Source organism: Podarcis muralis, chromosome 5, assembly GCF_964188315.1.
Source record: "Podarcis muralis chromosome 5, rPodMur119.hap1.1, whole genome shotgun sequence".
NCBI classification, from domain to species: domain Eukaryota; kingdom Metazoa; phylum Chordata; class Lepidosauria; order Squamata; family Lacertidae; genus Podarcis; species Podarcis muralis.
Window position 1 is genome coordinate 21,025,219 of NC_135659.1, and position 27,846 is coordinate 21,053,064.

Sequence of the window (27,846 nt, forward strand, 5' to 3'; positions counted from 1 at the left end):
TACAATTTTTTTCACTTTGTTAATACTTCAAACATTTACTAGAAATGCACCTCCATCCTTGAATTGAGCATACTTTTAACTTTTACTTCTGGATCTACCTTCCATAGGTCAGGCTCCAAATTTCAACGGGTTAGAACAAAAATGTAGCAGAGCCCTGCCTAGATTGAAAGCTTAGAATACTATCCAAAAAGCTGCAACATTATATGAACAGGTCATGGACATGTACTGCAATGTGCTCTACGTGAAGCTATCTTTGAAGGTGACCCGGAAACTACAACTAATCCAGAATGCGGCAGCTAGACTGGTGACTGGGAATGGCTGCCAAGACGACGTAACACCGGTCTTGAAGGACTTACATTGGCTCCCAGTACGTTTCCGGGCACCTTTAAAGCCCTAAACAGCCTCAGCCTAGTATACCTGAAGGAGCGTCTCCACCCCCATTGTTCAGTCTGGACACTGAGGTCCAGCTCCAAGGGCCTTCTGGCGGTTCCCTCACTGCAAGAAGTGAGGTTACAGGGAACCAGGAAGAGCCTTCTTGGTTGTGGCCCCTACCATTTGGAATGCCTTTCCATCAGATGTCAAGGAAATAAACAACTATCTGACTTTTAGAAGACATCTGAAGGCAGCCCTGTTTAGGGAAGTTTTTAATGACTGATGTTTTAATGTATTTTTAATATTTTGTCGGAAGCCACCCAGAGTGGCTGGAGAAACCCAGCCAGATAGGCAGGGTATAAATAATAAATAAATAAATGATGATGATGATGATGATGATGATGATGATGGAGATATGAACCATACGAAACAGTGCTTCTCAACTGTAGCTGTCAATAGAACACAGTCTGAAAATAGCTAATAGTAGCTATTATTTTTAACCCACCAACATGGTAATACTACTCCAGAAAATTTGGAAGCTAAACTGTATTGTCACAATCCACTTCATAAAGAGAAGTACACCAAATCAGCACATACCAGAAAACTTATATGGAAAAGTTGCTAAAACAATGGAGAATATCCATTCTTGGTCCTGAACTGGATTAATTTTTTTACAGATGATGGAAATAGACTTCAAAAAACTTTCCTCACAAATTAGACATATTCATTGCATTAGAAAGGCAAAGCTATGGTTATTAAAATATGTTATATGCATGCTTTGAAATTGAGAAGAAATTAAGTAATTTGTCTCAAACTTCCACAATTTTCAAATGGTTCATAGGGAAAAAAACTGTTTAAGAACTGCTGTTTTATATTGATTTGCTTAACTGAGCAGCATGCAAACAAAATGTATTGTAAGTTAAGAAAAAGCAACAGACCTTAAAATACTTTTATATCAAGGATGACCATTTGGTCTTTCGTTTATTAGAAGGAAAAAAACCTTCAGCTCCAAGTTCCTAGCTCTCAGGGAGGCTCTGAAAACCTTGATGATTCCATATTCTCAAATTATTATTTGTTCAAACCCACTTCAGTTCACTGCATGTGCAAGTAGTAATTCATTGGAGATGAAACAGTGGATTCCTATTCCTAAAAATCACTATATCAGCCTTTAGTCTCTTCTGTCCTTGAATGCAATGTCAGGTGAATAATGTGGTGTAACTCCATGTAATTAACTCTTAATAAAATAAAATATATGAATTCAATGATATAGGACACTTCACCTAATTTCATTTATCCATTTAAACAAACAAACAAAAATTCTATCTTTAAGCACCTTTCCATGTCTTTTGAGAAAACACAACATTCTATTCTACAAGCTGAAATTCTATTCCATATTGCAGTTAATGCATCTTCCACTATTCAGTGAAAAATTCCATTTAGTTCAAATAGGAATTTAGGTAAATTGCCTGTTGAGGTATTGCATTTTTATGGATGTAACACTACAGTACATCATATATGCATGATGTACAATTTAGAATATTCAGTTCTTCTTGGATTGTAATAGGAAATGATGCAGAAGTTTTGTAGCATAAGACAGTGTAAAATAAAATGTGTGCTAATGGAAATCACACATCAACAAAGATACTGTCTATATCTATAAGAATACATATGCTACATGTCTCTAAAATGTTGCTATGCATTTATTCTCACACAAATCCCTACAATCGAGCTGTTCTCAGCTTCTTTAATTTATTACTTCGTATAATCATGCTATTTACCGAAATCCTAACCACTGGATGGCAGCAAGAGAGCCTCATGCGCTTTTAATGTCCCTAATTTTCATTTGCTTTACCTTCGTTACCAGTTTTAGATTCAATGGCATGCAGGCAAACATTACATTATTTTTAATGTGGTTTGTTTAAACTATCCTTTTACAACAAGCCAGAATCTGAAATCACAGTTTGATCCTGGCTCATTCTCAAAAGCCGCAGCTACTCAATTCTCCAAATATGGACATCATGGAGATCTGTGGTTTGTTTTAAATCAGAAGTGAGAGCTTCTGATCTCTTCCACAAATGTATGAAAGAGGAGGAGAGGAGAGGAGAGGAGAGGAGAGGAGAGGAGAGGGGGAGCACATGAGCCTGGGGCTCTCTGAAGCTTTGTCAAATAACAGGAAACCATGGTTTCCCATTACATCCTGGCTGCGCCAGAGTCTTGTATCACCTCAAACACTAACTGGCTTATTTTGTGGCATCTGCTCTCATGATCTAGAGCATGCTTCATCAGATGCACGATGGCATCCTCAATTCAGGTAGCTCATCTAATGAAGTGGACTGTACTCTATGAAAGCTGATGCCTCAAGAAAACAGAATAGTGTTTTAACGTGCCACTATCATTCTAGGTAGGATATTGCAATGATATTTTGTGTGTGTGTGTTCTCACTCTGCCCTACTTTTCTGAACATTCCAGTTCTTCCATTTCTTGAATCTTGATTTACCTGTTTTTTAAGCATAGTTTGATACTGTCAATCAACTTCAGTCAGAGTTTATATATGAATGGGCCAATATAGGTGTATCTTCCAGGCATTTAACCATATTTCACAGCTCAGAAGAGGATCACAGAAGTGGGCCTGCCCTCGATACTCTTCCTCTCTTCTCACACTCAACTTTTTCCAGCCCTTCCCTTGACAGCCTTTCTGCACCAACCTTAACCAAGGCTATCTCTAACCATTTCCCTGTTGCTTATGAGTCTCCAAACCACTTCAGACCCTGACTTCAATTACCTGTTTGTATCTGCTGCCGAGCCTGGGCCATTACTTGCCTGACTAAAGATTTCTCTCTTTCTTCTTACAAGTGAGAGCCTCTGTCTGCATGTTTTGGGTGGGATCCAGGAGATGTAGTTTAAGCACAGTTAAACTATCTAGATTTTAAGCCTGCATCAGTCCGGTATGTTGAAGTCACAAAGCAATATATGTCTGGAAGCCTTCCAAATCTCCTATCTGTACACATCTGGAATCATTCTCAAAGTAACCAAATATGCAAATCTATCCAAAATAAGTTATGCCGGCTGCTTGCACTGGGGGTGGGGGATAAGACCTGTGAATCCACCCAAAATTCAATTTGGGCTACAATATGTGTGGCATAACAGTGTACTGCAGTTGAGAGAATGTTGGGTTTAAATATGAATGATTCTGATTAAAATTTCTGCTTGGCACTGAAACTCAATGTGTGGGTTAGGGGCATTCACCATCAGAAAGAAATATAAGAGTTTCTTTCAATTGGATTAAAGAATTGTGGAGAATTCTGCCCATTGAATGATACTATACAGGAAGGCTCTTACCTGATTAAAGAAATCATAGCCTACTAATCACATGAAATTTAATCAACTATAATTACAGAGATTTCCAGATTTCCATGTGAAAAAAACAGCAGTTTTTTGGGGGGGGACGCTTTGTTTTTAAATAAGCACACATCACAACGGGTACCATTATAGAAGAGGCATGATAGTAAAGGGGCAATGACACTTCTAATACAGCACCTGCCACATCTGGTTTTTGTAACTACCTGTATTCAAAATAATTCATGTTTTTTATAAAATCTATAAAGTGAGGAAACTTTGTGATCAATTATTCTAGCCAAGTGATTAAATGTTGCAGCCCTACAGTGGATATTTTAAGCAAATGTAAGGAAATTAGAAATTTTTAACCATACAATATTCTTAAAACTAACTCTCAGAGCACATCTGGGTTTGCACATTTTCAAGATACATTCCAGTAAGTTCTTCTGCACCACTGCCACTGAAATAAATAGACATGGCACAACAGCCCAGATGAGTTGTATGTTTATTCAACTCCAGTTCAACAGTGCTTAAGCAGGAAAGATTCCTGGTAAAGTCTGCTGAAATTATTCTGAAGATTCTTTAATACCTACTCATAACACAAAATTATATCCAAGTATTGAACTAGGCTACAATGCCACCTTTATCAAGAAAGCATATTGTTATCTCTTTTATACCAATGCATTTCCAGTTCAATTGGCGCAAACTGAAAGACCACATGTTGTTATAAGAAGTCTATTCTGATATACAGTATATTAATAGCAAAAGTATACATTTTTCCATTAAAAGCCTAAAGGCATATTTGAAAATCTAAGACACTGACAAGATTATAAACTGAAGACTGCAGTTGGAAAAGCACTTTGCTTCTTAATTTCTCTGAAACATTTCTGCTACACATCACTTTAGTCTCCCAAAAATAAATAAACCATACTTTCCAGCACAAATAGATTTGTGCACAATTAGTATTAATTTTGCTTATTAAAAATAGCAAAGACAGACATACCTTGCAATGTCAAAAGGAAAGCAGAATTTGGGTACACTCTGGAGTACTTCCTGTAAATGCAGAAGAAAGAATGTTAGGTGCTTAAAAATTACTTGTAATACTGTTTGGGTTTTTAAGATAATAAATAAATAAACAATATTTGGCTTGGGGGAGAATATAACTATAGCACACGTTCCTGGACTGAAATAATTGATTATTAAAAAGGTATTAAGTTTGTGCTTTGGCAGATTGCAAAGACAATGCCATGGAAACCCCAGGAGGAAAAGGCCTGGCCTGAAGGGTATTAACACCCTTCACATCCCCGCTGGGATTCCCTTCAACAAGGCCATATGGATTTTACAAGAAGCACCGTACCATATGGGTAGGCCACGTCTGCTGCTACTTGTACTACAGACTAGCCACAGGGACTTCTGACAGATCCTGGCTCAAAAATACAAATGTTGTTTCAATTAAAATGCAAGCAGAGAAAGGGGAACCAAGTTGGCAGCAAACTGAATTTACTGAGAGCTAAACAACTCTATATGCGTTTCATAAGCTAATGCTTTAAAAAGCTGGAACTCTTCACTGGGTACAAAGCATAAATTGTATAGTTAACCCTTTAGGGCAGCAGCAGCAGCACAAGGTCACAAGCGCAATTCACTCTTAATTTTAAAAGAAAATAAACCTAATGTCTCCATAATCTTACAAGAATTGAAAGCTTGTTTTTCGCTTTTCTATATAAGATGTTGTTTTGCAGCAAGTAATGTGTGTTAATATAGAAATAACGTTGGTTTAAAAAACTACATGATACTTGGAAAAATTAGTAGAGTAATAATGGAAACTATTATCCCAAATAGACAACATCAGTAGGGTTGCCAGCTGACTTTTAGTCTAGAAAATAAAAATCACACAGAACATTAGTAGCACACTGTAGCAATGCCAGCAGTGTGCACTGTGTTGTGCAGAGTAAAAAAAACAATGAAACTGGATTCTGCCATCAGGAATTTACAATCTAAATTTTGAGAGACAGAAAGGGAGAAACACACATAGGAAGGATGAATATGAGCAAGTGCTAAATAAAATTTATCTAGGCCTTAGTACATCTGGAGATAGGAAACTTGTGAGTAAAAGGCTTTTTTTAAGGAAAGGAGTGGCTAGGTCAGAGAATTACACATCAGAACAGATGCACCTTATTTCAGATATCAACTTCACATACATGACAAATAAGAGACTTCTGACATGAATGGAAGGCAGTATTTTAAGACAGCTTGGCAATAGACATTCCCATGTAATATGTGGTCCAAGTGTGGATGGAAGCTTGGAATACATTGAGGACATCTGAAAACTTTAAAGACACTCCTAGGACCAGGTCAATATGGGTGGGAAACTATCTAAATAAAAAGGTAAAGGTACCCCTGACTGTTAGGTCCAGTCACCGACGACTCTGGGGTTGCACGCTCATCTCTAAATACAGATATACAAATTAATGCCCAGGTCCTTTAAAAACAACAACAACAATCAGTGTTGAATAATTACTCAGATTATTTGGACTATCACAGTAGAGAAATCAGCATTTCTGTGTTCTGTAGGGTATGTTTTTTATATGCTGGGCTTTCACAGTGCTAAATATAGATTCCTGTTAACAGAGCACCTGAAACTATACTTAGCCCTCATTTCTTAACAACACTGATTAGTAAGCACAGATGATGGCATTGCTGGGGATCTGTATTTGCAAAAATTCATTACATTTCTGTGATATTTCTGCTCCTCAATCCAAAATGAGCACACAGAGAAAGAAGATAGAAGATAATAGATAGATTAGATAGATAGATAGATGATAGATAGATAGATAGATAGATAGATAGATGATAGATAGATAGATAGATAGATAGATAGATAGATAGATAGATAGATGATAGATAGATAGATGATAGATAGATAGATAGATAGATAGATAGATAGATAGATAGATAGATAGATAGATAGATAGATGATAGATAGATAGATGATAGATATAGATAAACGTATCAGTCTCCTCTGCAATATTGTACGAGACAGATGAACTACAAGACTTTCCCACTGCTGTTTTCCATCCCTCCCCCTATCCTCAATTGGCGCGCATGCGTATACAAAGACACACACACAAACGTCTGCAAAGCACAGCCTCAGCTCGCTTCCCAACTGGCAGGATCATCCCTCAGGGGACAAGTCTTTAAACCTCCGCACTCTTTAAAATTCAACCAGCCAGCAGGTCTATAGACTGGTGTATAAACAGTATAGGGAGGAAAAATCCTCTCAGCTTATGTCAGTGACAAAGCAGCTCAGCAGTTGACTGTTTCTCCCCTGACAGTGTAAGCCAGGTTTACACAGATCAATAGATGGAAACCTACCTAGCTTGCAGGGCTCAGTTTTCTCCCTTAATTACAGGTGTTATTCAGATTTTTAAATGAATGAAAATAACATGCTGTCCAGAAGCCTTCTAAATGCCTACTGTGCAGTTGGTTTAAAATATTCATTACACAATGTAAAAATAATGATATATTTAGAAAGTATTACTATGCATCTTAAAGCTGATTTTGCATAGCACTGACAATATTTCTATGACAGGCCATTGTTCTACGAAGAATAAAAAGCCATTAAACTTGCACTTAAGGCGTGCCTTGGCTGGTAGACAGACCAAGTTGACAGATTTGTAAAGAATTGCTGCCACTCTTGCTGCAAAGATGGACTGAAGTGTTCATTCTCTGCTAATGAAAAAATATTATATAGATATCTGTATACAAGGAAGATGTCTACTGGATAATGCCTTTTGGCAATGTCCTGGACACATCTGGATGTTCTAGGAGTCGTATGTACAGTTCAGGAAATCAGAGAAAGAAATGCATCTCTGTATATAGTGCAAGCAACTGGGAATCTTACCATTATGCGTCAACAACAAAGCTATCAGATCAATCAGTTACCACTAAGCTCATTAGAAATGGTTTAAATTTAGAAACAGTTGTTAGAAATGGTCCACAATTTAATTAGTTATCAAACAAATGCTGGACGCTGCCCTTGCAACAATGAAATATGTATTTTATTGAATTTCTGTTTGTTCTTAGATGAATGGCATAAGCTCTAAGGCACAAAACTGAAACAACATCCTTTGTTGAGGGAAAAGGAATAATTTTACTAATCTAGAATATGATGCTCTAGAGCAGTGTTCCCCAACCTTGGGCCTCCAGCTGTTTTTGGACTACAACTCCCATCATCCCTCGCTAGCAAGACCAGTGGTCAAGCATGATGGGAATTGTAGTCCAAAAACAGCTGGAGGCCCAAGGTTGGGGAACACTGCTCTAGAATACTCAAGCAGACCAAAGATCATAGTGATTAAAAATACTTGGGGGGGGGGATCCAGTTCTCCTCCTGTTCTCAGTCTGAATTCACTTCAACCTGACATGCCACTGAACTGGGAAATGTCAAGTTAAAGTAAACTCTCTTTAGATGATAATGTTCCATATATAAGCATGCATCTGTACACTTCCTCATCTGTGCCACTAGCACAGACAAGAGAGGTGCCACCAGAGAGGAAGGATGACCAAAACAGTTGACTTAGAAATATCATGCCAAGTAGGTTCGGAGTGTCATCAAAGGGCAGGCCTGGATAAGGGATATAAAAAGGGAGACATCTTGTATGAAGACCATCACTTCCAATCCTCGGAGACCTAGGCCACTTGGCACTCTGCTAGTTCATCTCTTTTCCTTCAGCCTTTCCTTCTTGTTCTCTTTGCTTCTTGGGTTCTCCTGGACCTTTTCACTGAGCTTTCCAGCAATGTTGCCGGCCAATGCCTCTGTCTCCTGCTTTTTGTCAGCACAACACAAGGCCTCCTGCCAAGTGCCAAGTGTGGCAACATTTCATTTCTTAGCACTCCCTGGCATCAACAATCACACAGTCAATGGTTTAGTGGAGGCCACAGGAAATCAATTTTAGCCAATTATAAAGTGCAGGTATTAATTAATTAATTGGTGGTGACTTATTTAAAGGCAAATTGCTGTTTCCCATGTCACGAAACCTTCATCTGCCAAGAATAAAAAACCAGAACTAGAATTCCTTCCTCTTTAAACCTTCCTCACCCCCCCCCCCCAAAAAAAAAGTATCCAGAGAATGGAAACAAGATCTCTTTAACTTGTGTTTCACCTAATGATGAAGAGCCAGTTTTTCGGTTCTTAGGGATGGGGCGTCCACCACTGCTATGCTTCTGGTTCCCAATAGGCCTTCAAGCAACCTGATACCTTCATAGCACCTAAAGGGCCTCATTTGAATGCCTGCTACATCCCTCTCAAATTCTGTCTCAAGGCTCCCACCAGATATAGACTCATGGCATTGCCATCAGCCAAGATTTTCCCTTCCCACACCTTGCTTTGTGTACCAACAAGCCTGATGAAGAATTCTGGAGTACACAAAAGCTTGCATACTGTCTTGATTTATTTTGATTGGCTTAATAATGGTATAGCTCTATCGTGGTTTTGAATTTTTCTCATGGACCAACATAGCTCTTTTTTTACTTTTAGTATCTGTATAACATCACAGTAAACATTGAGGAATCTTGTTATCATTACAGTTCTGTCGAGAATTAGAAACCATTTTCTTTGCCATTCTTAAACTGAGAGTCTCTAAAATATGATAATATTTTAAATACCTCTAAATATTTATAATTTATGCCAATTCCCAAATTATCAGAACATTTTATGGAGCATGGCACTTGTCTTTTTTTAAAAAAGGCATGCCTGGAATAGAAGAATCTGAGTGAAGGAATGACTGCCGGGTGTGGAGCACACTTCCACCCGCTGGGTGTGGAGCACACTTCCGCCCGCAGATGAGCCACAGCTGTCTGAACGCATGACCTTCAGGTGTGGAGCACACTTCCACCCGCAGACAGGCCACAGCTGTCTGAACATCATGCCCTCTATCTAACCTTTGGCTTTCTCAGTGGTCTGCCATGCCCTGTCCTGTGACCATTGTCTCCTTCATCATACATTGTTCAAGGGGAAAGTAACGCGGTGGAAACAGGTGCCAAATAACTTTGTACCACCCGACAATCGTGTGATTGGAAGATGTATAAAGGGCACAGTCCAAAATTTATCTGACTGGTTTGCATATTGTGCTAATAAAAAGAGGCTCGGCAGAGCTAGCTGGCAGCTTGCTTATGCACAGCTCACCTGCATTACCAACTCCTGCCTCATGTCCTTCATTTCACTGGGGAGTGGGAGGGGGCAACAGGGCTTGCTCAGCTGACGCATGGGGAAGCAGTGGTGGCTGCTGCACTAGCCCACATGTCAGCTGTCGGGCAGGAAGGCTGATCAGCCTCAAAAGGCCCCACTGCACCTCTGGTTTGTGAAGAGACCCTCTCCAGAGCCCAAAGATGTCCTCTCCAGGGTGCTCTTCATTTCTGGGTTGCCAGCACAGTGTGTGCATGCAGTCACATGCAAATGGGAACTTGCCTGTACTCCAAATGTGATTGTACCATTCCACTTTTCAGTTCCTTGAGAACTGTATGTATGTATGCATGTATGTTTATAGAAGTATTTCTATGCTGCGATATCATAAAATACCTGGGTGGTGTACTACATTAAAATATAAGACAATCTTAAACACAATACAGATAAATCACTGAAGTGGCTAATCAAAAAATTAAACATTAAACAGCTACAAAGGCCTGTCAGCATAAAAAGGTCTTCAAGAGAAGTCGGAAGGGAGAATGGCTGCCAAATCTCTCCTGAAAGAATGTCGCACAGCATGGAACCTACAACACTAAATGCTTAACTTACAGTCTAGACCAGGCCTCTGTAACATGAGAGACTATCAGCACTCCTCCAGATGATCTCAGTGAACAAGCTGGGATATAAGGACTCAGGCGATTCTTGAGGTATCCTGTGTCCAGGTTGTTCAAGGCTTTGTATGGCAATACAAGAACGTTGAACCTGACCTGGTAGCATATGGATAACCACTGCAGATGTTTCAGAAGAGGTATCACATGCTATCAGCTGTCTGCCCCAATCAGCAATCTAGCCATTGGAGCTTCTGAACCAGGCCCAAAGGCAGCTTCACATAGAGTGCATTGCATTAATGTAGTCTCAAGATTACCAGCGCACAGACAATAGCGTCAAAGTGATCCCAATTCAGGTATGTCCACAGCGGTAAATCTGGTAAAAGGCACTTCTAGTCATGGAGGCCACCTAAATGTATCCAGGAGTTACCACAAAGCTACATAACTCCTTCTTTAGAGGGAGTACAACCCTGTCCAGAATAGGCAACTGGCAAGATTGCTGGACACAAGAACCACTTGCCAATAATAATAATAATTTATTATTTATACCCCGCCCATCTGGCTGAGTCTCCCCAGCCACTCTGGGCGGCTCCCAATCAGGTGTTAAAAACAGTACAGTGTTAAATATTAAAAACTTCCCTGAACAGGGCTGCCTTCAGATGTCTTTTAAAGATAGGAAAGCTGCTTATTTCCTTCACATCTGAAGGGATGGTGTTCCACAGGGTGGGCGCCACTACCGAGAAGGCCCTGTCTGGTTCCCTGTAACCTCACTTCTCGCAATGAGGGAACCACCAGAAGGCCCTCGGCGCTGGATCTCAGTGTCCGCCAGACACTCAGTGCCAACAGAGCCTCAGTCTTCCCAGGATTCAAATTCAGTTTATTAGACCACATCCAGTCCATTACAGCATTATAGCACGAGTCCAGTGCTTGCACAGCCTCTCCTGGTTCAGATAATATCGAGAAATAGAGTTGTGTGTCATCAGCTGACTGATGGCGTCATGCTCCAACATTCCTAAGGACTTCTCCCAATAAGCTTCATAAAGGGACTCCAAACTTTAGGTTGCAATGCTATACCCACTGATCTTGGAGTAAGTCCCACTGAAGTTAAGAAAACTTAAGAGGCTGAGCTATTAATGTACATTTGGCTCTTACATAATAAACATAAACGGGCCTCTGCATTAAGAAAAATGACAAGAAAATGAACTTCAGTGTGTGGAATAACAATTGCTTGATATGGTACCATATAATAAAAGTAAAGGTACCCCTGCCCGTACGGGCCAGTCTTGACAGACTCTAGGGTTGTGCGCCCATCTCACTTAAGAGGCCGGGGGCCAGCGCTGTCCGGAGACACTTCCGGGTCACGTGGCCAGTGTGACAAAGCTGCATCTGGTGAGCCAGCACAGCACACGGAAACGCCGTTTACCTTCCCGCCAGTAAGCGGTCCCTATTTATCTACTTGCACCCGGGGGTGCTTTCGAACTGCTAGGTTGGCAGGCGCTGGGACCGAGCAACGGGAGCGCACCCCGCCGCGGGGATTCGAACCGCCCACCTTTCGATCGGCAAGCCCTAGGCGCTGAGGCTTTTACCCACAGCGCCACCCATGTCCCTATGGTACCATATAACCTCTTTGCAAACCAATCAGAATGAACACTTAATAAACACTTTACTGTTCACATGTGAGCAGGCATATCTTTTCCATATAGTTCCCATGGAGTGCCACAGAATATCATCAAGTCCCATCACTCCTGGAGGCGTGCTAATCACTCCAGGCTATGAGCAGCTGTATTATGAATTTTTTAAAGTTTCAAAGGCAAACAAATATTTAACAGGAACAGATACAGCATTCAAAATGCCTCACAAGTACTAAAAAAAAAAAAGTTTTGTGCCTGTGAATTTTAAAGGATTTTCTGTTGGAAATCCACATATAATGGAACAAGAAGACCTCAGTCCTATCCTCATGCAGAAGAGGAATGGGACAGACTTGAATAGATCCATCCATTCCCATTGGGAACTGGCCTACATGAACTGTAGACCTGCAGGAATACAGATATAATCAGAACAACTTTGTAATTGGAGCCAGAGACCGAAGTAAGGATTGTTTTAATATTTTTGCTTAAAGCGATGAAGAATCTGTAAAGCAAGGACTGGGAGATACTGAGGGTAAAATTGAATGCTATGTTAAGCACAGTCGTTAACAAGTATGCTGACTGCTTAAATTTTCCCACAATCCAGATCAGAATCATGTTGCGTAGGAAGGGTGAAGCCTTTTCTCTCAGCGCCATTTTTTCTCACTCACTCACTCACTCACTCACTCTCTGTCTGTCTGTCTGTCTGTCTCTGTCTCTGTCTCTCTCTCACACACCCACACAAACACACACACAAAATCCCACCTCATAGCTTCTTGTGCTTAACTATGATCTGTATTATCAAAAATAGCACTTTGAGAGCTAAACAGCAGCTGAGGGGGCTGTTTCCTGTGGGAAAACATTGGAGGAGAAAAGGGGCGAACTCCCTCCTTCTTGCTAGGTCAGGCTCTATGCAACTGATTTTTATAAAAAATAATTAGTGGCCAATGTTCACCATGCTTTTTAAAATAAATAAATAAAGCGTGCCTATCATAATGTCTAGTTTGGCCCTAAGTGATAAAATCCTGATTAGCCTGAATCTGTTTATCAGAGTCTGTTTTCCCCAGGTACCTAGATAACCTTGAATAACAAGCATTTGGAACTAGACAGAAATGTGAAATTGAATCATATTATCTCTGCATTGGGTTAGGGTAAATTGTACCAAAATAATGTGCAACTAATGTTTATCCAACGTATGATTGAAATATTGGGATGAAATCTATTAAAATAAGATTTTATAATTGTTAAAATCAAAAAGTATTGAGATGAAAGCCATTCTTCAGCCCCTAATACCACATTGGCTATGATGGTGTGCAGTTACAATTACACAGGTTCCTCTGAAACCAAAACAATAACTGCATGCAGGACAGAAGCAAACAATTTTAGGTAAATATTCCTGATAAACCGAAAGCAAAAGTTGTAACAATCAATCTACTGCCTCTTATTCCATTTATTTACAAATGTCAGCGAGTAATGATGTAGCATTGTAGTTCTACTGTTTACAAATCTGCTTAATGCTGGTCTCCAAGTGCCAGATTTAAGTTTTCTGATCACACAATTAAGATAAAAATAAGGCGGATTTCTAGACATGGTAGCTCAACCTGCTTCCAAAGAAATTCGCCTCGGTGGAAATATTTGCTGAGCTACACCAAAGACATCCAGAGCAAAAATAGTCTCTAGAAAGTGAGCACACACCAGATTCTAGAGCTGTTATAGTCAGAGATTCCATTATACCCTGTGGTTGGCAAACATAGCGAGACTCAAAACCACTCTTGTGTGAGTCATATTTGTGCAGTATCTAATTAGTTGGGCTCTGGGTGCTACAGCAAGAAAAATGAATAATTTATCCAATGACACCATCATTTCTTTACAATGAAAATCGGAGAAGGGAGACAGAAGGGGATCTAACACCTTTTCCACCCAGCCTTAAGATATACAAATGCATGCATTTTGCAGGGCTTTAGAAACACCATATGGAAGTTGTGAATACGACAAATTAGTGTTTTAGTGGATTCAGCTTTGGAATCCCAGCCCTTCAGAATTTTCATTCTGAATCCACTCCGAACTTATATGATCAGCGTAAAGAATAACCGCAGCTATCAGGCCTGTTTGTTTTAAAGATAATCTGTTCAATGTGTGAAACACAGAACAGAAATCACAAGATAGGTGATAGGAAGCTCCAACAACAATACTTTTGAATACTGTGTTCAGATCCCCCAAAATAATAATTTTAGCTGTGCACATCCACTCCTTGATAATCTGTGAACTGTGCCAGGGTTTGGTATATTAAGTTCTGAGAACCACATCAGAAAAATAACATGAGAATGACCCCTGATAATTTGAAATGCATAATATAATTAGCAAATTACTTCCACAAACATTTATCTCTGTGTTTGTGTTTTATTACATTTACATACCACCTCTTTATCCCAAGGAGCTCAAAGTGGTGTTCTCCTCCCCATTTTGTCCTCGCAGCAACCCAGTGAGGTAGGTTAGGCTGAGAGTTGGTGACTGGCCAAGGTCACCCAGTGAGCTTCATGGCTGAATCGGGATTCGAACCCTGGTCTCCCAGGCCATGGGTCCAACATTCTAACCATTACACCACACTTGGCATGAATATTGCCAAAGTGCAGTTGCTATGAGTTGTTCAAAGGGATTCTGGCAGTGATTAGAAAAACTGCAATTTGAAGATAGACTCCTAAATTCTCCAAGGCAAAAGCTATTTTCAGATACTGGTTGAAAATGATATAGGAAGAAACATAATCATGTCCACAGCCTCTGTACTCAAGCTAAGTCAGGGGTGGGGAACCTTGGGAACAAAATACAGTCCTCTAGGCCACTCTATTTGGCTTTTGGGGCTCTTCCTAGGCCACACACTTTCCCACTCCATATCCCCTATTCTTAGACTATATCCATCTATGGACCTGCCCAGCATCCTCAACTGCCTTTTCTTGGCTGTGAACCATAATCATCTCTTTCCCTTTTCAGAACCAGTGCTTGTGAACTTCCCTTTCTGCTCTCCTCCTCTAATGTGGTCACAAGGAGGACAATGGAAGTGTTCACTTCCATTTGTAACTCAGTTTGTTACATCTGAACCCAAAATTGCACTTAATCATAATTATAGTTTAAGGAAACAAGTCAAAATAACCATGGTTTGAAATCAGCTTGTTTCCCTAAACTGTAGTTAAGGCTAAGCATAGTAAAGTAAAAATAGAAGTGAAAGCTTTCAATCTCCTCATCCTGGCCTTGCCTGAGGAAAGAGCAGGGGAACGTGTATGAGCCCAGGGTTCTTTCGCATCACATCCAAAATGAGCCAGTTATTAACAACATGATTTGGTAGCCTCTCGCTGTGTTTACCTCAAAGAAAACCTATTATTTGGGAAGTTGATCTGGCAGTCGCTGCTTTAAAAAATTGCAAATAGTTACAGGAAAACTCTTCAATAACCTCAATAATTTCTACTGGACCTAATTCCAGTGGCAAAAGTGAATCTTCACCACAAATCATGTAAGCAAGGTACAGGTTTGTGAAAAGCGTTCTCTGTGTCATGAAGGCAACTTGACCAAGAGAAGCAGGCAAGAAAATGGCAATGCACATGGTCAAAACTTTAGAAAGGAAGGAAGAGCAGGAGTTTGAGAATGGTCACTAAAGACTGACAATGTGGTAACGGGTGAGTAATTGAGCTGCCTTCTGCACTGGACATGAATAGGAGAATCAGTCAAACAGTCTTCATATGCTTATTAGAGCAAACATTATTGGACGCACCACTCAGAAAGATACTGCGAGAGTTTCGGCTAAAGATACTGCTTTAACGCTGAACAATAATTATTTTGTTCAACTCATGGAATGATGAACACATAACCGTCAATGAAATGTTTGCGCTTTTATTACACTGCTGCTTAAGGCAATGGATAGAGGCCAAATTCAGCATTCACTTTTTGTTGGTTAATACGCAGTATCTGAAAGACTGTCCAATATTAAATTAAATGTTACACTTGATAAAAATGAGAACATTTTTAACAAAGTAATCTCTAATATTACAGCTGTACGATAAAATGGGTAACATATGCATACAGTCTATTAAAATGCACATAATTTACCCAGCTCAAAATGAAAACATATCTAACAAGTAATTCTATTCATCTGGCCCTTTTTCACCCAGCCTTAAGATATACAAATGCATGCCTTTTCACCAGAACACAGCAGCTGGGAATGAAAAGGAAAGCATTCAAATGATCATTTTCACATCATATTCCATCGTCTTTTCACCAGCTTCTCCTCTGTCTTTCTTTGAGCCCTATTCTATTACAAGAGAGCTGCTTCTTAGATCAATTCATATTTCCATAATCCACACTGCTGTTTCTCCCTCTTCTCCCCAGGGTAGACTAACCCCTACATCCAGAGCTGTGGCTTACAACTGTCATTAAGACCTATAACAATAACAAGATAACAAAAGAGTTGGTCGAGATGAGGCTTGGCTATACCATATGCTGATCAAGTGCAAAATTTTGAACTAGTGGAAAAAAATCTATAAAACAAAACCATGATACATATATTGGGCTTGCCATTTGTCCTTCCAAATGCAAGGAAAGTCAACTTTTAAAATCATCAAACATTTATTTGCAAGCACACAGAGCCTTCATGTACAAGTGATATTAATGTCTGCTCAGAGGTGAAAGATGACGATTAAAGGTCCTTCCAAGTCTTTAGACCACAATTGTCAGGAGATCTCCCTTGTGTCTTCAAAATGTCTGTTTTCTTCCCAAAATAAGGGCCAAAACCCACCGTGTTCATCAAATGGTTTGGATCAACCAGTACATTAATCCATTAGCTGCAATTTCATGGTGAAAAACATGAAATGGTTTATATTTAAAGTTGCATGTGCATGTTCCTAACATTTTCACAGTTAAAGGTGAATAGTCTGTTAGTCTTACAACCGTGTTGGGCATGTGCAAGGCTGTTGATTCCATCATTAAACAAAACATTTCCAATTTGAATTTGTTTGTGTTTTAAATGAAAGCTTTTTAATTAACAGGTTTTTTTCTATATGCATCTATAAAATAAAATTATAGCAAGCATCAAATAACTTGTACTAGTTGCTGAGGGGAAACATTACGTGCAGTTCCATTATTCTTTTTTTTCTTGGGGGGGGGGGGAGGGACCACATTCAATTTACGGGCAGCACTTGAAGCAAAAGAACAGCATGTAACCAGTTCCCCCTTGCACCATTTCCCACTGAAAATCACCCTCTAAAACTGCTTATATCCCAGCAATGGAAAAGATCCAGGAATCTATATCAGTCCCTAGACGAAATCACAAAACATAATGTGTAGTTCTGTGTGCATATCATAGCTCTATGTGCATATTATAGCCTCCAGTGGTCCTGTTTTAGCCAGGAAAGCTGCGTTGTTTAGAGTTATGCCCTGGGAAAAGAACCCATTTTCCAATTACCACGGTTTTCAGGAAGCAACAACATTTCTCCTTCACTCCCACCTCTTTCGTTCTTTATTCCTTTATACACATGTGGCTGGACCAAGAAATTTTTGGGCCTGAGGCAAAGGACAAAATGCCACCCACCCCCCATGCCATGTACTGAAGCCAACTGGACAGGCAACTGAATCTTACTTCAACACTGGCAATGGGACAGTGGCCTATACCTGAAGGAGACAGACTAGCTTGGGGGTTGCAGGACAGGTCATGTGGCATACACAGCTCTGTCCTCCAACCTAGGAGAGTGGCCGATGGGCTTGAGAGCATTGGCTAGGGATCTGCCACTGCTACCTGTACCAACATCTGCTGTCACCTCACTCCAGCTAAGGGTGAGGCAGCTCTGCCACAGCAAAGGCTGAAGTCCAGTGTAGACATCATAAACGATCTGCCAAATCAATCTGAGGCTTGGGACATCAGGTTGGGACAAGCTGACTTGGGCCTTCAAGGGTGCTCGTATGTTTGAATGGTCTGCAGTCTCAAGACATGCAGACTTCCACATTCCTAGAATGAAGGTCTGCAGCTGAGTGACGGAACATCTTGCTTTGCATGAGAAGGTCCCAGGTCCAATCCCTGACATCTCCAGGTAAGACTGGGAGAAACTTCCTCTCTGAAACTCTGGAAAGTCACTGCCAGTCAGCATATGAGCTAGATGGGTCATTAGTCAAACTCAGTATAAGGCACCTATGTTCCTATGTAGGCTCATTCACCCTCGGCTTTATGTCTATTCCGGTTAGCCTCAAAAGAATAAAGTAAAGGTAAAGGTACCCCTGCCCGTACAGGCCAGTCTTGACAGACTCTAGGGTTGTGCGCCCATCTCACTTAAGAGGCCGGGGGCCAGCGCTGTCCGGAGACACTTCCGGGTCACGTGGCCAGCGTGACAAAGCCGCATCTGGCGAGCCAGCGCAGCAAATGGAAACGCCGTTTACCTTCCCGCCAATAAGCAGTCCCTATTTATCTACCGTACTTGCACCCGGAGGTGCTTTCGAACTGCTAGGTTGGCAGGCGCTGGGACCGAGCAACGGGAGCACACCCCGCCGCGGGGATTCGAACCGCCGACCTTTCGATCGGCAAGCCCTAGGCGCTGAGGCTTTTACCCACAGCGCCACCCGCGTCCCCCTCAAAAGAATAAGCCCACCTAAAAGAACGCACAACTTCAGGCCAATCTTTTTCATACATTACACTGGAAGAATTACAGTCACACCTCAGAATGAATATGCTTCGGGTTAGGCAAATTTGAGTTGCGCTCCGCGGCAACCCGGAAGTAACGGAGCGTGTTACTTTCGGTTTCGCCACGTGTGCATGCGCAGACCGGCGAAATGACACCACGCGCATGCACAGAAGCGCCGAAACGTGACCCGCACATGCACAGATGCGCTGTCGCGTCTTGCGTTCCATTCAGGATGCGAACGGGGCTCCAGAAAGGATCCCATTTGCATCCCGAGGTACCACTGTATTTAAGGAGACATAATTCACTTGCACTTTCTCTCTCCCCACTTCAGTATAGTGTACAATGCCACCCTAATCTGACCAGTTTTCATCTGGCAGATAATGAAAGTTTAGGGCAAACCAGAACAGTGAATGTCTAGAACTTGACGAGGAAGGCAAAGGGAAGCAGCAGACAATTTGGCACTGTTACTGGACTTGACCCTAGGCCCAAAATAAAATCACTCCAGTTCTCATCTCCTTTGACCCTGAATGGCCATCTTATTTATGATAAGTGAAACCTGTTTTTTCCTAGTTGTTCTGAGCCACCCTTCATACTGATTCCAGGGCAGTCTGCAACATTGTGTCTTCTTTTCCCTATTGTGTCTTAAAACAGTGATTACAAAATAGGAGCTGACAACTCTGAGCCAAATGCCATCCTACTAAAGGTGCTACTTGGCTCCTCAATTGCCAAACCAAGTTCTGCCTTCGCTTGTCGGACAACATCAGTTCAGGCAACAAGGAGCAAGAGCAAATAGAGGGGTGGAAATAAAATGATGCAGAATCAGCACTAGGGAACAGCCTTGCACATACAGGTACCTGAAAGCACTAAGAAAACATGCAGAGCCTTGTGAGACAATGATTCAATATGCCTATAGTTCTCTTCCTCCACACAGGAGAGGAAGAAGGGTGGGAGCGAGGGAGGGAGGTGGTGACTGTGCTGTGCCTTCTGGCAAGCTTTAAAGTACCAACCCAGAAAAAGCAACTGCTGCTGCAGATCTGTAAGAGCAAATCTTTTATTAAAAAAACCAAGCTGGGGAGGAAAGAAAGAGGCTGCTCTTACAGAGAAATTTCAGAATCCAGTATGTTCAGTAGTGAACTAAACAGTGAAATTGTGGTTAAGAAGGTGCTAGTGCTGTCCAGGCATATCTCTTTATGGTTCTAGTGTCATGTCAAATGTTGAAAGGAAAAATGAGTGTGTCTGTGCACACAAATACCGTATTTGGGCGCACCGGCCCATAGGGCACACCTAGTTTGGGGGGGGGGGGGAATAAAGAAAAAAAAATTTATTTCACCCCCAGGCGCGGGACGCGCTCCGCTGCACTCCCCAGGTTTCGGGCTGCAGGCTGCTGTCTGCAAGCCTTAGGAGCCCGGCGGGAAGTCGCGCCGGGCTCCCAAGGCTTGCGGAGAGCTGCCCGAAGCCCGGGGTGCGCTCCGCTGTGCTCCCTAGGTTTCGGGCTGCAGGCTGCTGTCCGCAAGCCCTGGGAGCCCGGCGGGAAGTCGTGCCGGGCTCCCAAAGCTTGCGGATAGCTTCCTGAAGCCTGGAGAGCGAGAGGGGTTGGTGCGCACTGACGCCTCTCGCTCTCCAGGTTTCAGCGAAAGCCTGCATTCGCCCCATAGGACGCACACACATTTCCCCTTCATTTTTGGAGGGGGAAAGTGTGTCCTATAGGGCGAAAAATACGGTAATTATATTGAAGATTTCGTGCATACAGGATTGTCTATATGTATTCTTTTCAAAGGATGAAGCAAAAATAGCTTAATTGTGCTCTTCGGTGTATGTTGCAGATATCACAAAGATCACCACACCAATTTGGTGTGATATTTGATATTCAGTACAAAAACTGGTGTCTTCAGAATTACTAAACACATATTTCAAAATATAATTATACGGGCTAATACTTTCAAAAATTCTGAACTTCTTAATTGTCTCTATTTGTTTTTAAGTTCCATAGTAAGCCAAAATACAAACAAACACACACCAAACCAAAGCTGGCATGAGAGACAGTAACAGTCTTTCTTTATTCTGTTTGACAGGTAAGGCATCATTCTACCTTAAAACACGAGTTGCCATTGTGGTCCACTTGTCTTCAGAGGGGTCTGGAAGTCTTTGATTTCAGCAAGTATAATTAAAAGAAGCGGCATAAAGTTTACTTATACTTTGGTCTCATTTGTATGCCAAACCTTCATCAAGCCAAACTTTGGTTTAATGGGGAACCTCAGCTCCTGCTGATGCCAGGCTGCCACAAGCTAAGGCATCATCTTAAGAGTGACATTCAAAGCTAGGCTCATGGTTTGTTATTATGAATGAATATATGAATTGTACACATTTTCTTTTAACTATGCAGTCATACCTCGGGTTACAACCGCTTCAGGTTGCATTTTCTCAGGTTGCAAACTGCCGAAACCTGGAAGTACTGGAATGGGTTACTTCCGGGTTTTGGCAGTCGCACATGCGCCTAATCGCAACCTGCGCAGACGCAGGTTGCGAACGCTGCTGATTGCGAACGTGCATCCCACACGGCTCATGTTTGCAACCTGAGCATCCAGTGTACTTGTTGATGTCAAAGAGCTTACAGTTTGTTTGGGGAGAAACAAACCATAAACACAGTTTGGGATGTAACTCTAAACTAGAACAGAACTTAACTTGTAGCAGCAGCAGGGGAAGAGTGAAACACTCAAAATTTCAGCACCAGTATGATGTAAATTCACCTTTAAACCATATGTTAGTTTAACCATGGTTTAAAGTGACAAACGAACTAAGCCATTGACAGTTATCTTGGTTAATGCTTAACCAGAGCATCATATTCTGCATCTTTTTCTCAGGAACATCTTTATGTGGCAAGCTACTAACTTTAGCCCATTTCTCTAGTTAATCAAGGTAATGCTTTGTCACATTTGTTTAGATTTCTCACCTATTCTACTCAAAGGAGCAGAACACAATACTTATGTGCCTTTACCTTGGTTTATCCAACAGCACCATAATGTTCATTAGGTTGGCTTCTAATAATTTAGCCAGTAAGATTTACAGCTGAAAAGAGACACAGGTTTACACCTCCCACATACAAAGCTGCTACTATGGCATTTAGCCCAATCGCAAGGACAGTTCCCCTTGCCATTGACCCTTTCCTATGCCATTCAACTCTATACATTTGTAGCTGGATTTAACAGAACACACACATACAAAAATATTAACATTTGCAACTGACAGACTTAATGAAACTTGCTTTTTGCATGGACACAAGCTTTGAATACAATCAACCTCAAATGCACCTTTGATAGTAACATTTGAATATGAGAGACAGAGTGAAATCGAAAACACAGCTGCTCCCAGGCAAAAAGTCTCATTCATTCAAATGGTATTTGCAGTCTACCTAAAGCTCTTGACTACTGGAATAGATTGCAACTTCATATTAATGTGTGAGCAACATGTTGCCAAGTAACAACACACATAAACTGGGGTTCTCTGTGTTGTCATAAAGAAGTATCATTGATCTGAATGAGTTTCACACATGCACAACTGACAATTTTGTTCGGAATTTCAGGGCCAAACTGCAAACTGCTGTGGCAACATACTTTTTATATAGGTTCCTATATTCAAAACAGAATTCAAACTGTTGTTTATGGTGTTTTTCTCCAAGGATCTGGCACTATTTAAAGCAAAACTGAGAAATCTGTCTGAGCCACAGAAAAAAGAAAGTATACTGTTCAATAAAATCAAAATGAAAAGAGCGAAATGAATTCAATGAAGAAGCCTATAAAAAAAAAACCCCATAATTTTTAGAGGACTCGGTTGTTGTTTTTAATGAAACCACTGTTTTAGACAACCACTTGTTTGTTGCAAGCATTACGCTCCTGTTTAAAACTGCTAACATGCCCAAGTGTCAAAGTAGCTCTGGTGAAAGAGAGAACGTTTTCATGAATACTGAACTACCACCAACAGTATATACACAACCAACGTGTTAACATCAGTGCTGATACTAACAGTTGTGCAACCTCTTAGATTATCATTGGTGATGTGCGCCTGGTGGCGATTTCAGTGCTGTGTGTCAATCATAATTTCCCAAATTTATTCCTCTGGAACTATATTCATGACTTCAGAAGAAGAAGAAATGCCACCACTGGCGTTTGGTCATAATATCCACACAGATTAAAAATAATAATGTGATAAATCCATGAAAGCAACTATCATAGTGTGCAATACTTCCTGCCACAAACACATTCTAATGATCAAATCAGCTGGTGAAGAGTCTTTTATTGTTATCATCAGCCATCTGCCTTTCTACAGTTGAATAGGAAAGCTTTAAAAAGCTGTAGAAAGGCAGGTTATTCTGATATTATTATTATTATTATTATTATTATTATTATTATTATTCCATCATTTTAAAGGGATCAATCTCATGTTTCTAACCTTGTCTCCAAAGTCCTCCGGGAACTTCCACAAAACCACAGGATCTGTAAATAATTGACAGACAGCATTAATCAGAGACAAAAGAACAGAGTCTTAGAGTAGAGTACATTAATATTAAAGAGGGTCAACGTAGCTTCAGGCTCACAGACAGGTACAAAAAATGTGTCTCAAAACTCAGATACGGGATTATTCAAAATATATTTTTTAATTTCATATTTATGAAACTCTATGCATATTTGTTAACACAATAATAGAAGGTTATTTTGTGGTGTGTGTGTTTTCCATTGCCTTTTACTCTGTGGTTGTTTTAATGCCTTTTTAAAGATGTTATTCCAATATTCATTTTTGCAAAAGGGAATTAAAAGTAGAAAAAATGCAAAATGTTTTTCAAATGTCACAAATATCACTGTTTTTTAAAGCAGTTCACCAAGCTTCTTTCCACATTTACAATTTAAAATTACAGGTTAAGAATATCACAGAATACTACACATTCACCAGTTGAAGTTTGGGACCTGCTACATCCAAAAATCATTTGGTTTTATGCAAACTAGCACTGGCTAAAGAAATGAATTTGATAGCTTAAGGGAGGCATTTTTTAAAGTTTTTCTTTCAATCCTAACCCCATGTAGGATGTGTACCTGGAACTCCTATTTGGCAGAACCCCCAAATACTTCATTCTGAGGGATGTTCCGTGTGATAAAAACGTTGTCAAGTAAATAAAGCTTCATTCTGCACAGCACTTAAATAATTCTGTCTGATACTATTGTTTTGAAATTTGCTACTACTTCAGTCTTTGTTATATGCAATTATGGTGAGTTATTAGGTAGTAATAAAACACACCTGCAGCAGTTAATTGCCATATGAATATATAAAACACAATAGATCCCACAAGCTTGAAATCTGTCCACATTTGCTCTAATCCATTCCACAAAATAAAAACTAGTAAATATTGTCATGTTACTTGGTATTATGACATTGACTTTGCATCCCTTCAAAGGTCTTACTGGCCACTAACAAATATTCAAAGGATCAATTAATTTTCACACTTCCTTTCTGAAGTGCTCCCATCATTTTCATTTAAGGTACAGTGAGGAGAAGGGGAGTTTTCCATCACAAAAAAGAGATGGATATTTTGGTGTACCCAGCACCACAATCCTGAATGTGAGTCTCCTACCCCCTCAGTTGACAGGTATGAAAACTTTTGTTCAGAATTCTTTGTGTACTGGGAAATTGATTAAGTGAATGGAAGGAGGGTGTTGACAAGAAGCAAGAGGCTACATCTTGACAAGGAGGAGGAAGCATAATCCTATTCTGCAGTTATGTACTTCCTCTTCAGAACTACTGAGACCAAATTTACTTTTCCTGGGAAGACTGGTTTCTAGACACGCAACAACGTTAAGTCAATTTTATGCTGATTTTATGGATGAGAGAACAGGAATAGCTAGAAGAAAACACCGTCACCATAGATGACTTGTAACTCACTACACAGCTTAGATCAACATATGCCTTATAACAACTCAAAATATATTAGTGCTGGATTAAACACTTTTCATTTATATTTTTAAGTGACCATAAGACTCACCAAGTATTTGCAACTAATATAGATATTACAAACATTATATTGGTTACAGATTTGCACAAAGTTGCTTCCACGTGTGCAAGATATTGCTTCAGGAAAGGCATTCCATAAGACACAAGCAAGTGTCACCACGGGCCCCCCACTGTGTGCAAATAATCCCTTTCCACTCGTGTAAATAGTGAGGTTTGGATCCAAGCCCCTGGGATTATCATACGGTTCAATAATCTATCCTACTTCATATTTACTGAAACTACAATACACTTATCTTAATTATAGCAAATTTAAGATGGACTAATGGTCAGGGGTCCCCTTTACCCCTTTTAATGGTGGTTAAAAATTAAATCCAACCCCTTCCTCAGTATTTGAAAGGTTTTTTTATTTTTGTAAATGTCTAAACCTGTGTCCAAACATGGATTCTAGGGTGGTGCACATTTTAAAAATTCAAACACCAATACAATATTAAAGCAAACCGCAAAAATCAAAACATAATAAAAACTAGAAGTAAAGTTAACATAGTGTCGCAGATGTCCTCCAATAAAAATTACAGGATATTAATATTAAACTCAAGACAAAGAGCATATGAAGGAAACCTGCTAAAACTAGCCCTCAGCAATTGTCTAAACAAAGGAAAATTTACATTTCATATATGTTTGTTACTGTCAATTAATTTTAGATATTTAAAGGAAACACAGAATCACAGAATTATAGAGTTGGAAGGGACCACAAGGCTCATCTAGTACAAGCCCCTGCTACATAGAAATCTTGCCCAATGTGGAGCCCAAACCCAGAACCCTGAAAACAAGAGCCTCATGCTCTACCATCTAAGCTTTCCCAAGGGTTTTCTCTGCATTAGAAAATATACCCTACAAGAACTGAAGTTAATGGTTAGTTAAGCTTTGATCCCATTTTGAAATCAGATTTCTACATCTTAGTTAATTAATATTCAAAACATCTTATTTTGGGCCAATATCAATATGGAGTGAAATGTTTCCAAAAAGAGAAATACAAACAGCAAGAGGTCAATATATAACATTTCTAATAAAAAGGCAAGTTAATTTTTTACTGGTAACTTTACTATTTTGTATAAAATTTAATCTTGCACCATATTGTTTTCATTGGACCAGTTGATAAACTCCATAGGTTTTAGAACTAGAAACCAGTTTAGAGGGAAATAAATAGGTTTACTTCAACTTTTCCCTAAGGCTCTGAAAGTGGCATAGCAAGCAAAAAACAAGATGTTGTGCAAGCTTGGTCACTTGGCCACATTAGTTTTAGGAAACATGAGTGCACACATCCTTTTATTAAGATGCATGCAGATTAATAACATCTGCACGAGCATCTCAACTATTTTTCTATTTTTTTAAAATGTATTTTTAATACAGTTTCTCTCTCTCTCTCTCTCTCTCTCACACACACACACACACAAACACAAACACACACACACACACACACACACACACACACCCCCCGCAACATTCCCAAAGCAGATGCTCAGTTGGGATGCAGTGCAACTAGGCTCCCCATCAAGCTGGGAAGCAATACAACTCTCTCAAGCTGAGCTTTGGCTTCAGAGCAGCTGGCATGGCACACAGCTCACTTTCTAGCCACCAGCTTTTTCAAGACAGACTACTCTCCCTGAGGCAGACACTGAGTTGGGAGCCTGGTGGAGAACTGCCTTCTCACTGACCATCAGTTTTAGAAAGGTTGGCAGAAATCCAACTGGTAAAATATCTCTGATCTGCACTGGGAGCAGATGCAGGGTTGTATCAGAAGCCTCTGTGCACAGCTTCAATTCCAAAGTTAGGTGTCTGGGAAATGATGTACAATTTATACACCACCCTTTGTCCAAGCAAGGTGGCTCACATAGCTTAATACAAACACAAAATTCAAAGAATGCAGTACAATAAATTGCACATGGTAGACAGAGCACACCATCAGCATATATGGCACTTTCCTGAGCACAAGAGGAAAGGTTCCCACCCAGAAGAGCTTACACTCTAAAATTTGAGCCAGGAGAAACATCAGAGAAAAGAGAAGGAAGTGGAGGCAAAAGTAATCAGGGAAAGAAAATGCAATTGTTTACACTAAATGTACTTGAGCTTAGGTAGAGTGGGCATGGGAGCTTGGGGGTTAACTCAAAGGCTCCATGGGATAAGGTGGGTTTTTAGGAGTGATTTGAAAGAAGTTGAAGAGAGAAGGCTAAAAAAAGAGGAGTTGCTTTAAGAGACAAAGAAAGGTGAAGAAAAAAAGCTCAAACATCATTTAGTTGATCAATCACACCAAGTAGCCAAATTTGCACTGGCAGCCAAGAAGCTTCCTTCCAGCTATGTAAATACACCCCAATCTTAAGTCTTAATGTTGTAAATTTCTTTTTATGTTGTAAACTGCTACAGGTTACGTGTGTGATTTTAGACGAAAGATTCCTTTTATTCGCTGTCGTCCATTGTAAAGGCCTTTGGCTATATTGTATACAATAAAAATTGATTGATAGTTAAACAATCAATTAGTTACTCATCAATAGTCCAAACTCTCTCACCACAAGTTACTTGTTCAAAAGTGGCTAAAAGACCACCATTCTGCCTTAAATGGTTAGCGCGTTAATATCACGCCTATTAAGGTACAATGTACTTAACTGCAGACCATGAATTGCTTCTGTTTTGCCCCCCCCCCCCCAGCATGAGCAACAAACTATGATTTCTAATTTTGCTGTACATCCAAACTAGGAAGCATGGTTTGTTTAACACAAACAAACCTTGGCTTGACACTATGGTTGGTTTGGAGTGGAAGCAATCACTATTCTTGCTCTGGACATAATGCTAAGTAAAGGATATTAGGGTTGTGGCTCCCACTGCCTAGCAGGTACGACTGGAATGGAAGCCTTCTGCACATTCACAGTAACCCACTAGCTATGCTTTTCTGTAATGTGCAATCACTGCCACTGAATGTACCATGCACAGTCCTTCACCTGGAACAAACTGCCGGCCTTTGAGGCTTCAGTGCCTGGTTGGCATCTGTAAGAGGCTTGCAAAATGCACAGTGTTTG

The 27,846-nt window shown here is 40.3% G+C and overlaps 1 protein-coding gene across 4 annotated transcripts in view; it reads right to left on the bottom strand.

The window, feature by feature from the left end:
* Nucleotides 1-27,846, bottom strand: part of DENND1B (DENN domain containing 1B) — a 180,010-nt gene that overhangs the window by 112,998 nt on the left and 39,166 nt on the right. For all 4 annotated transcript variants that reach the window (XM_077928357.1, XM_028732552.2, XM_077928358.1 and 1 more), the window contains exons 3-4: nucleotides 23,225-23,268; nucleotides 4,712-4,761 (exon numbers count right to left, since the gene is read on the bottom strand). In XM_077928357.1, the coding sequence (XP_077784483.1) occupies nucleotides 4,712-4,761; nucleotides 23,225-23,268 (94 nt within the window). The remainder of the gene's footprint in view (nucleotides 1-4,711; nucleotides 4,762-23,224; nucleotides 23,269-27,846) is intronic.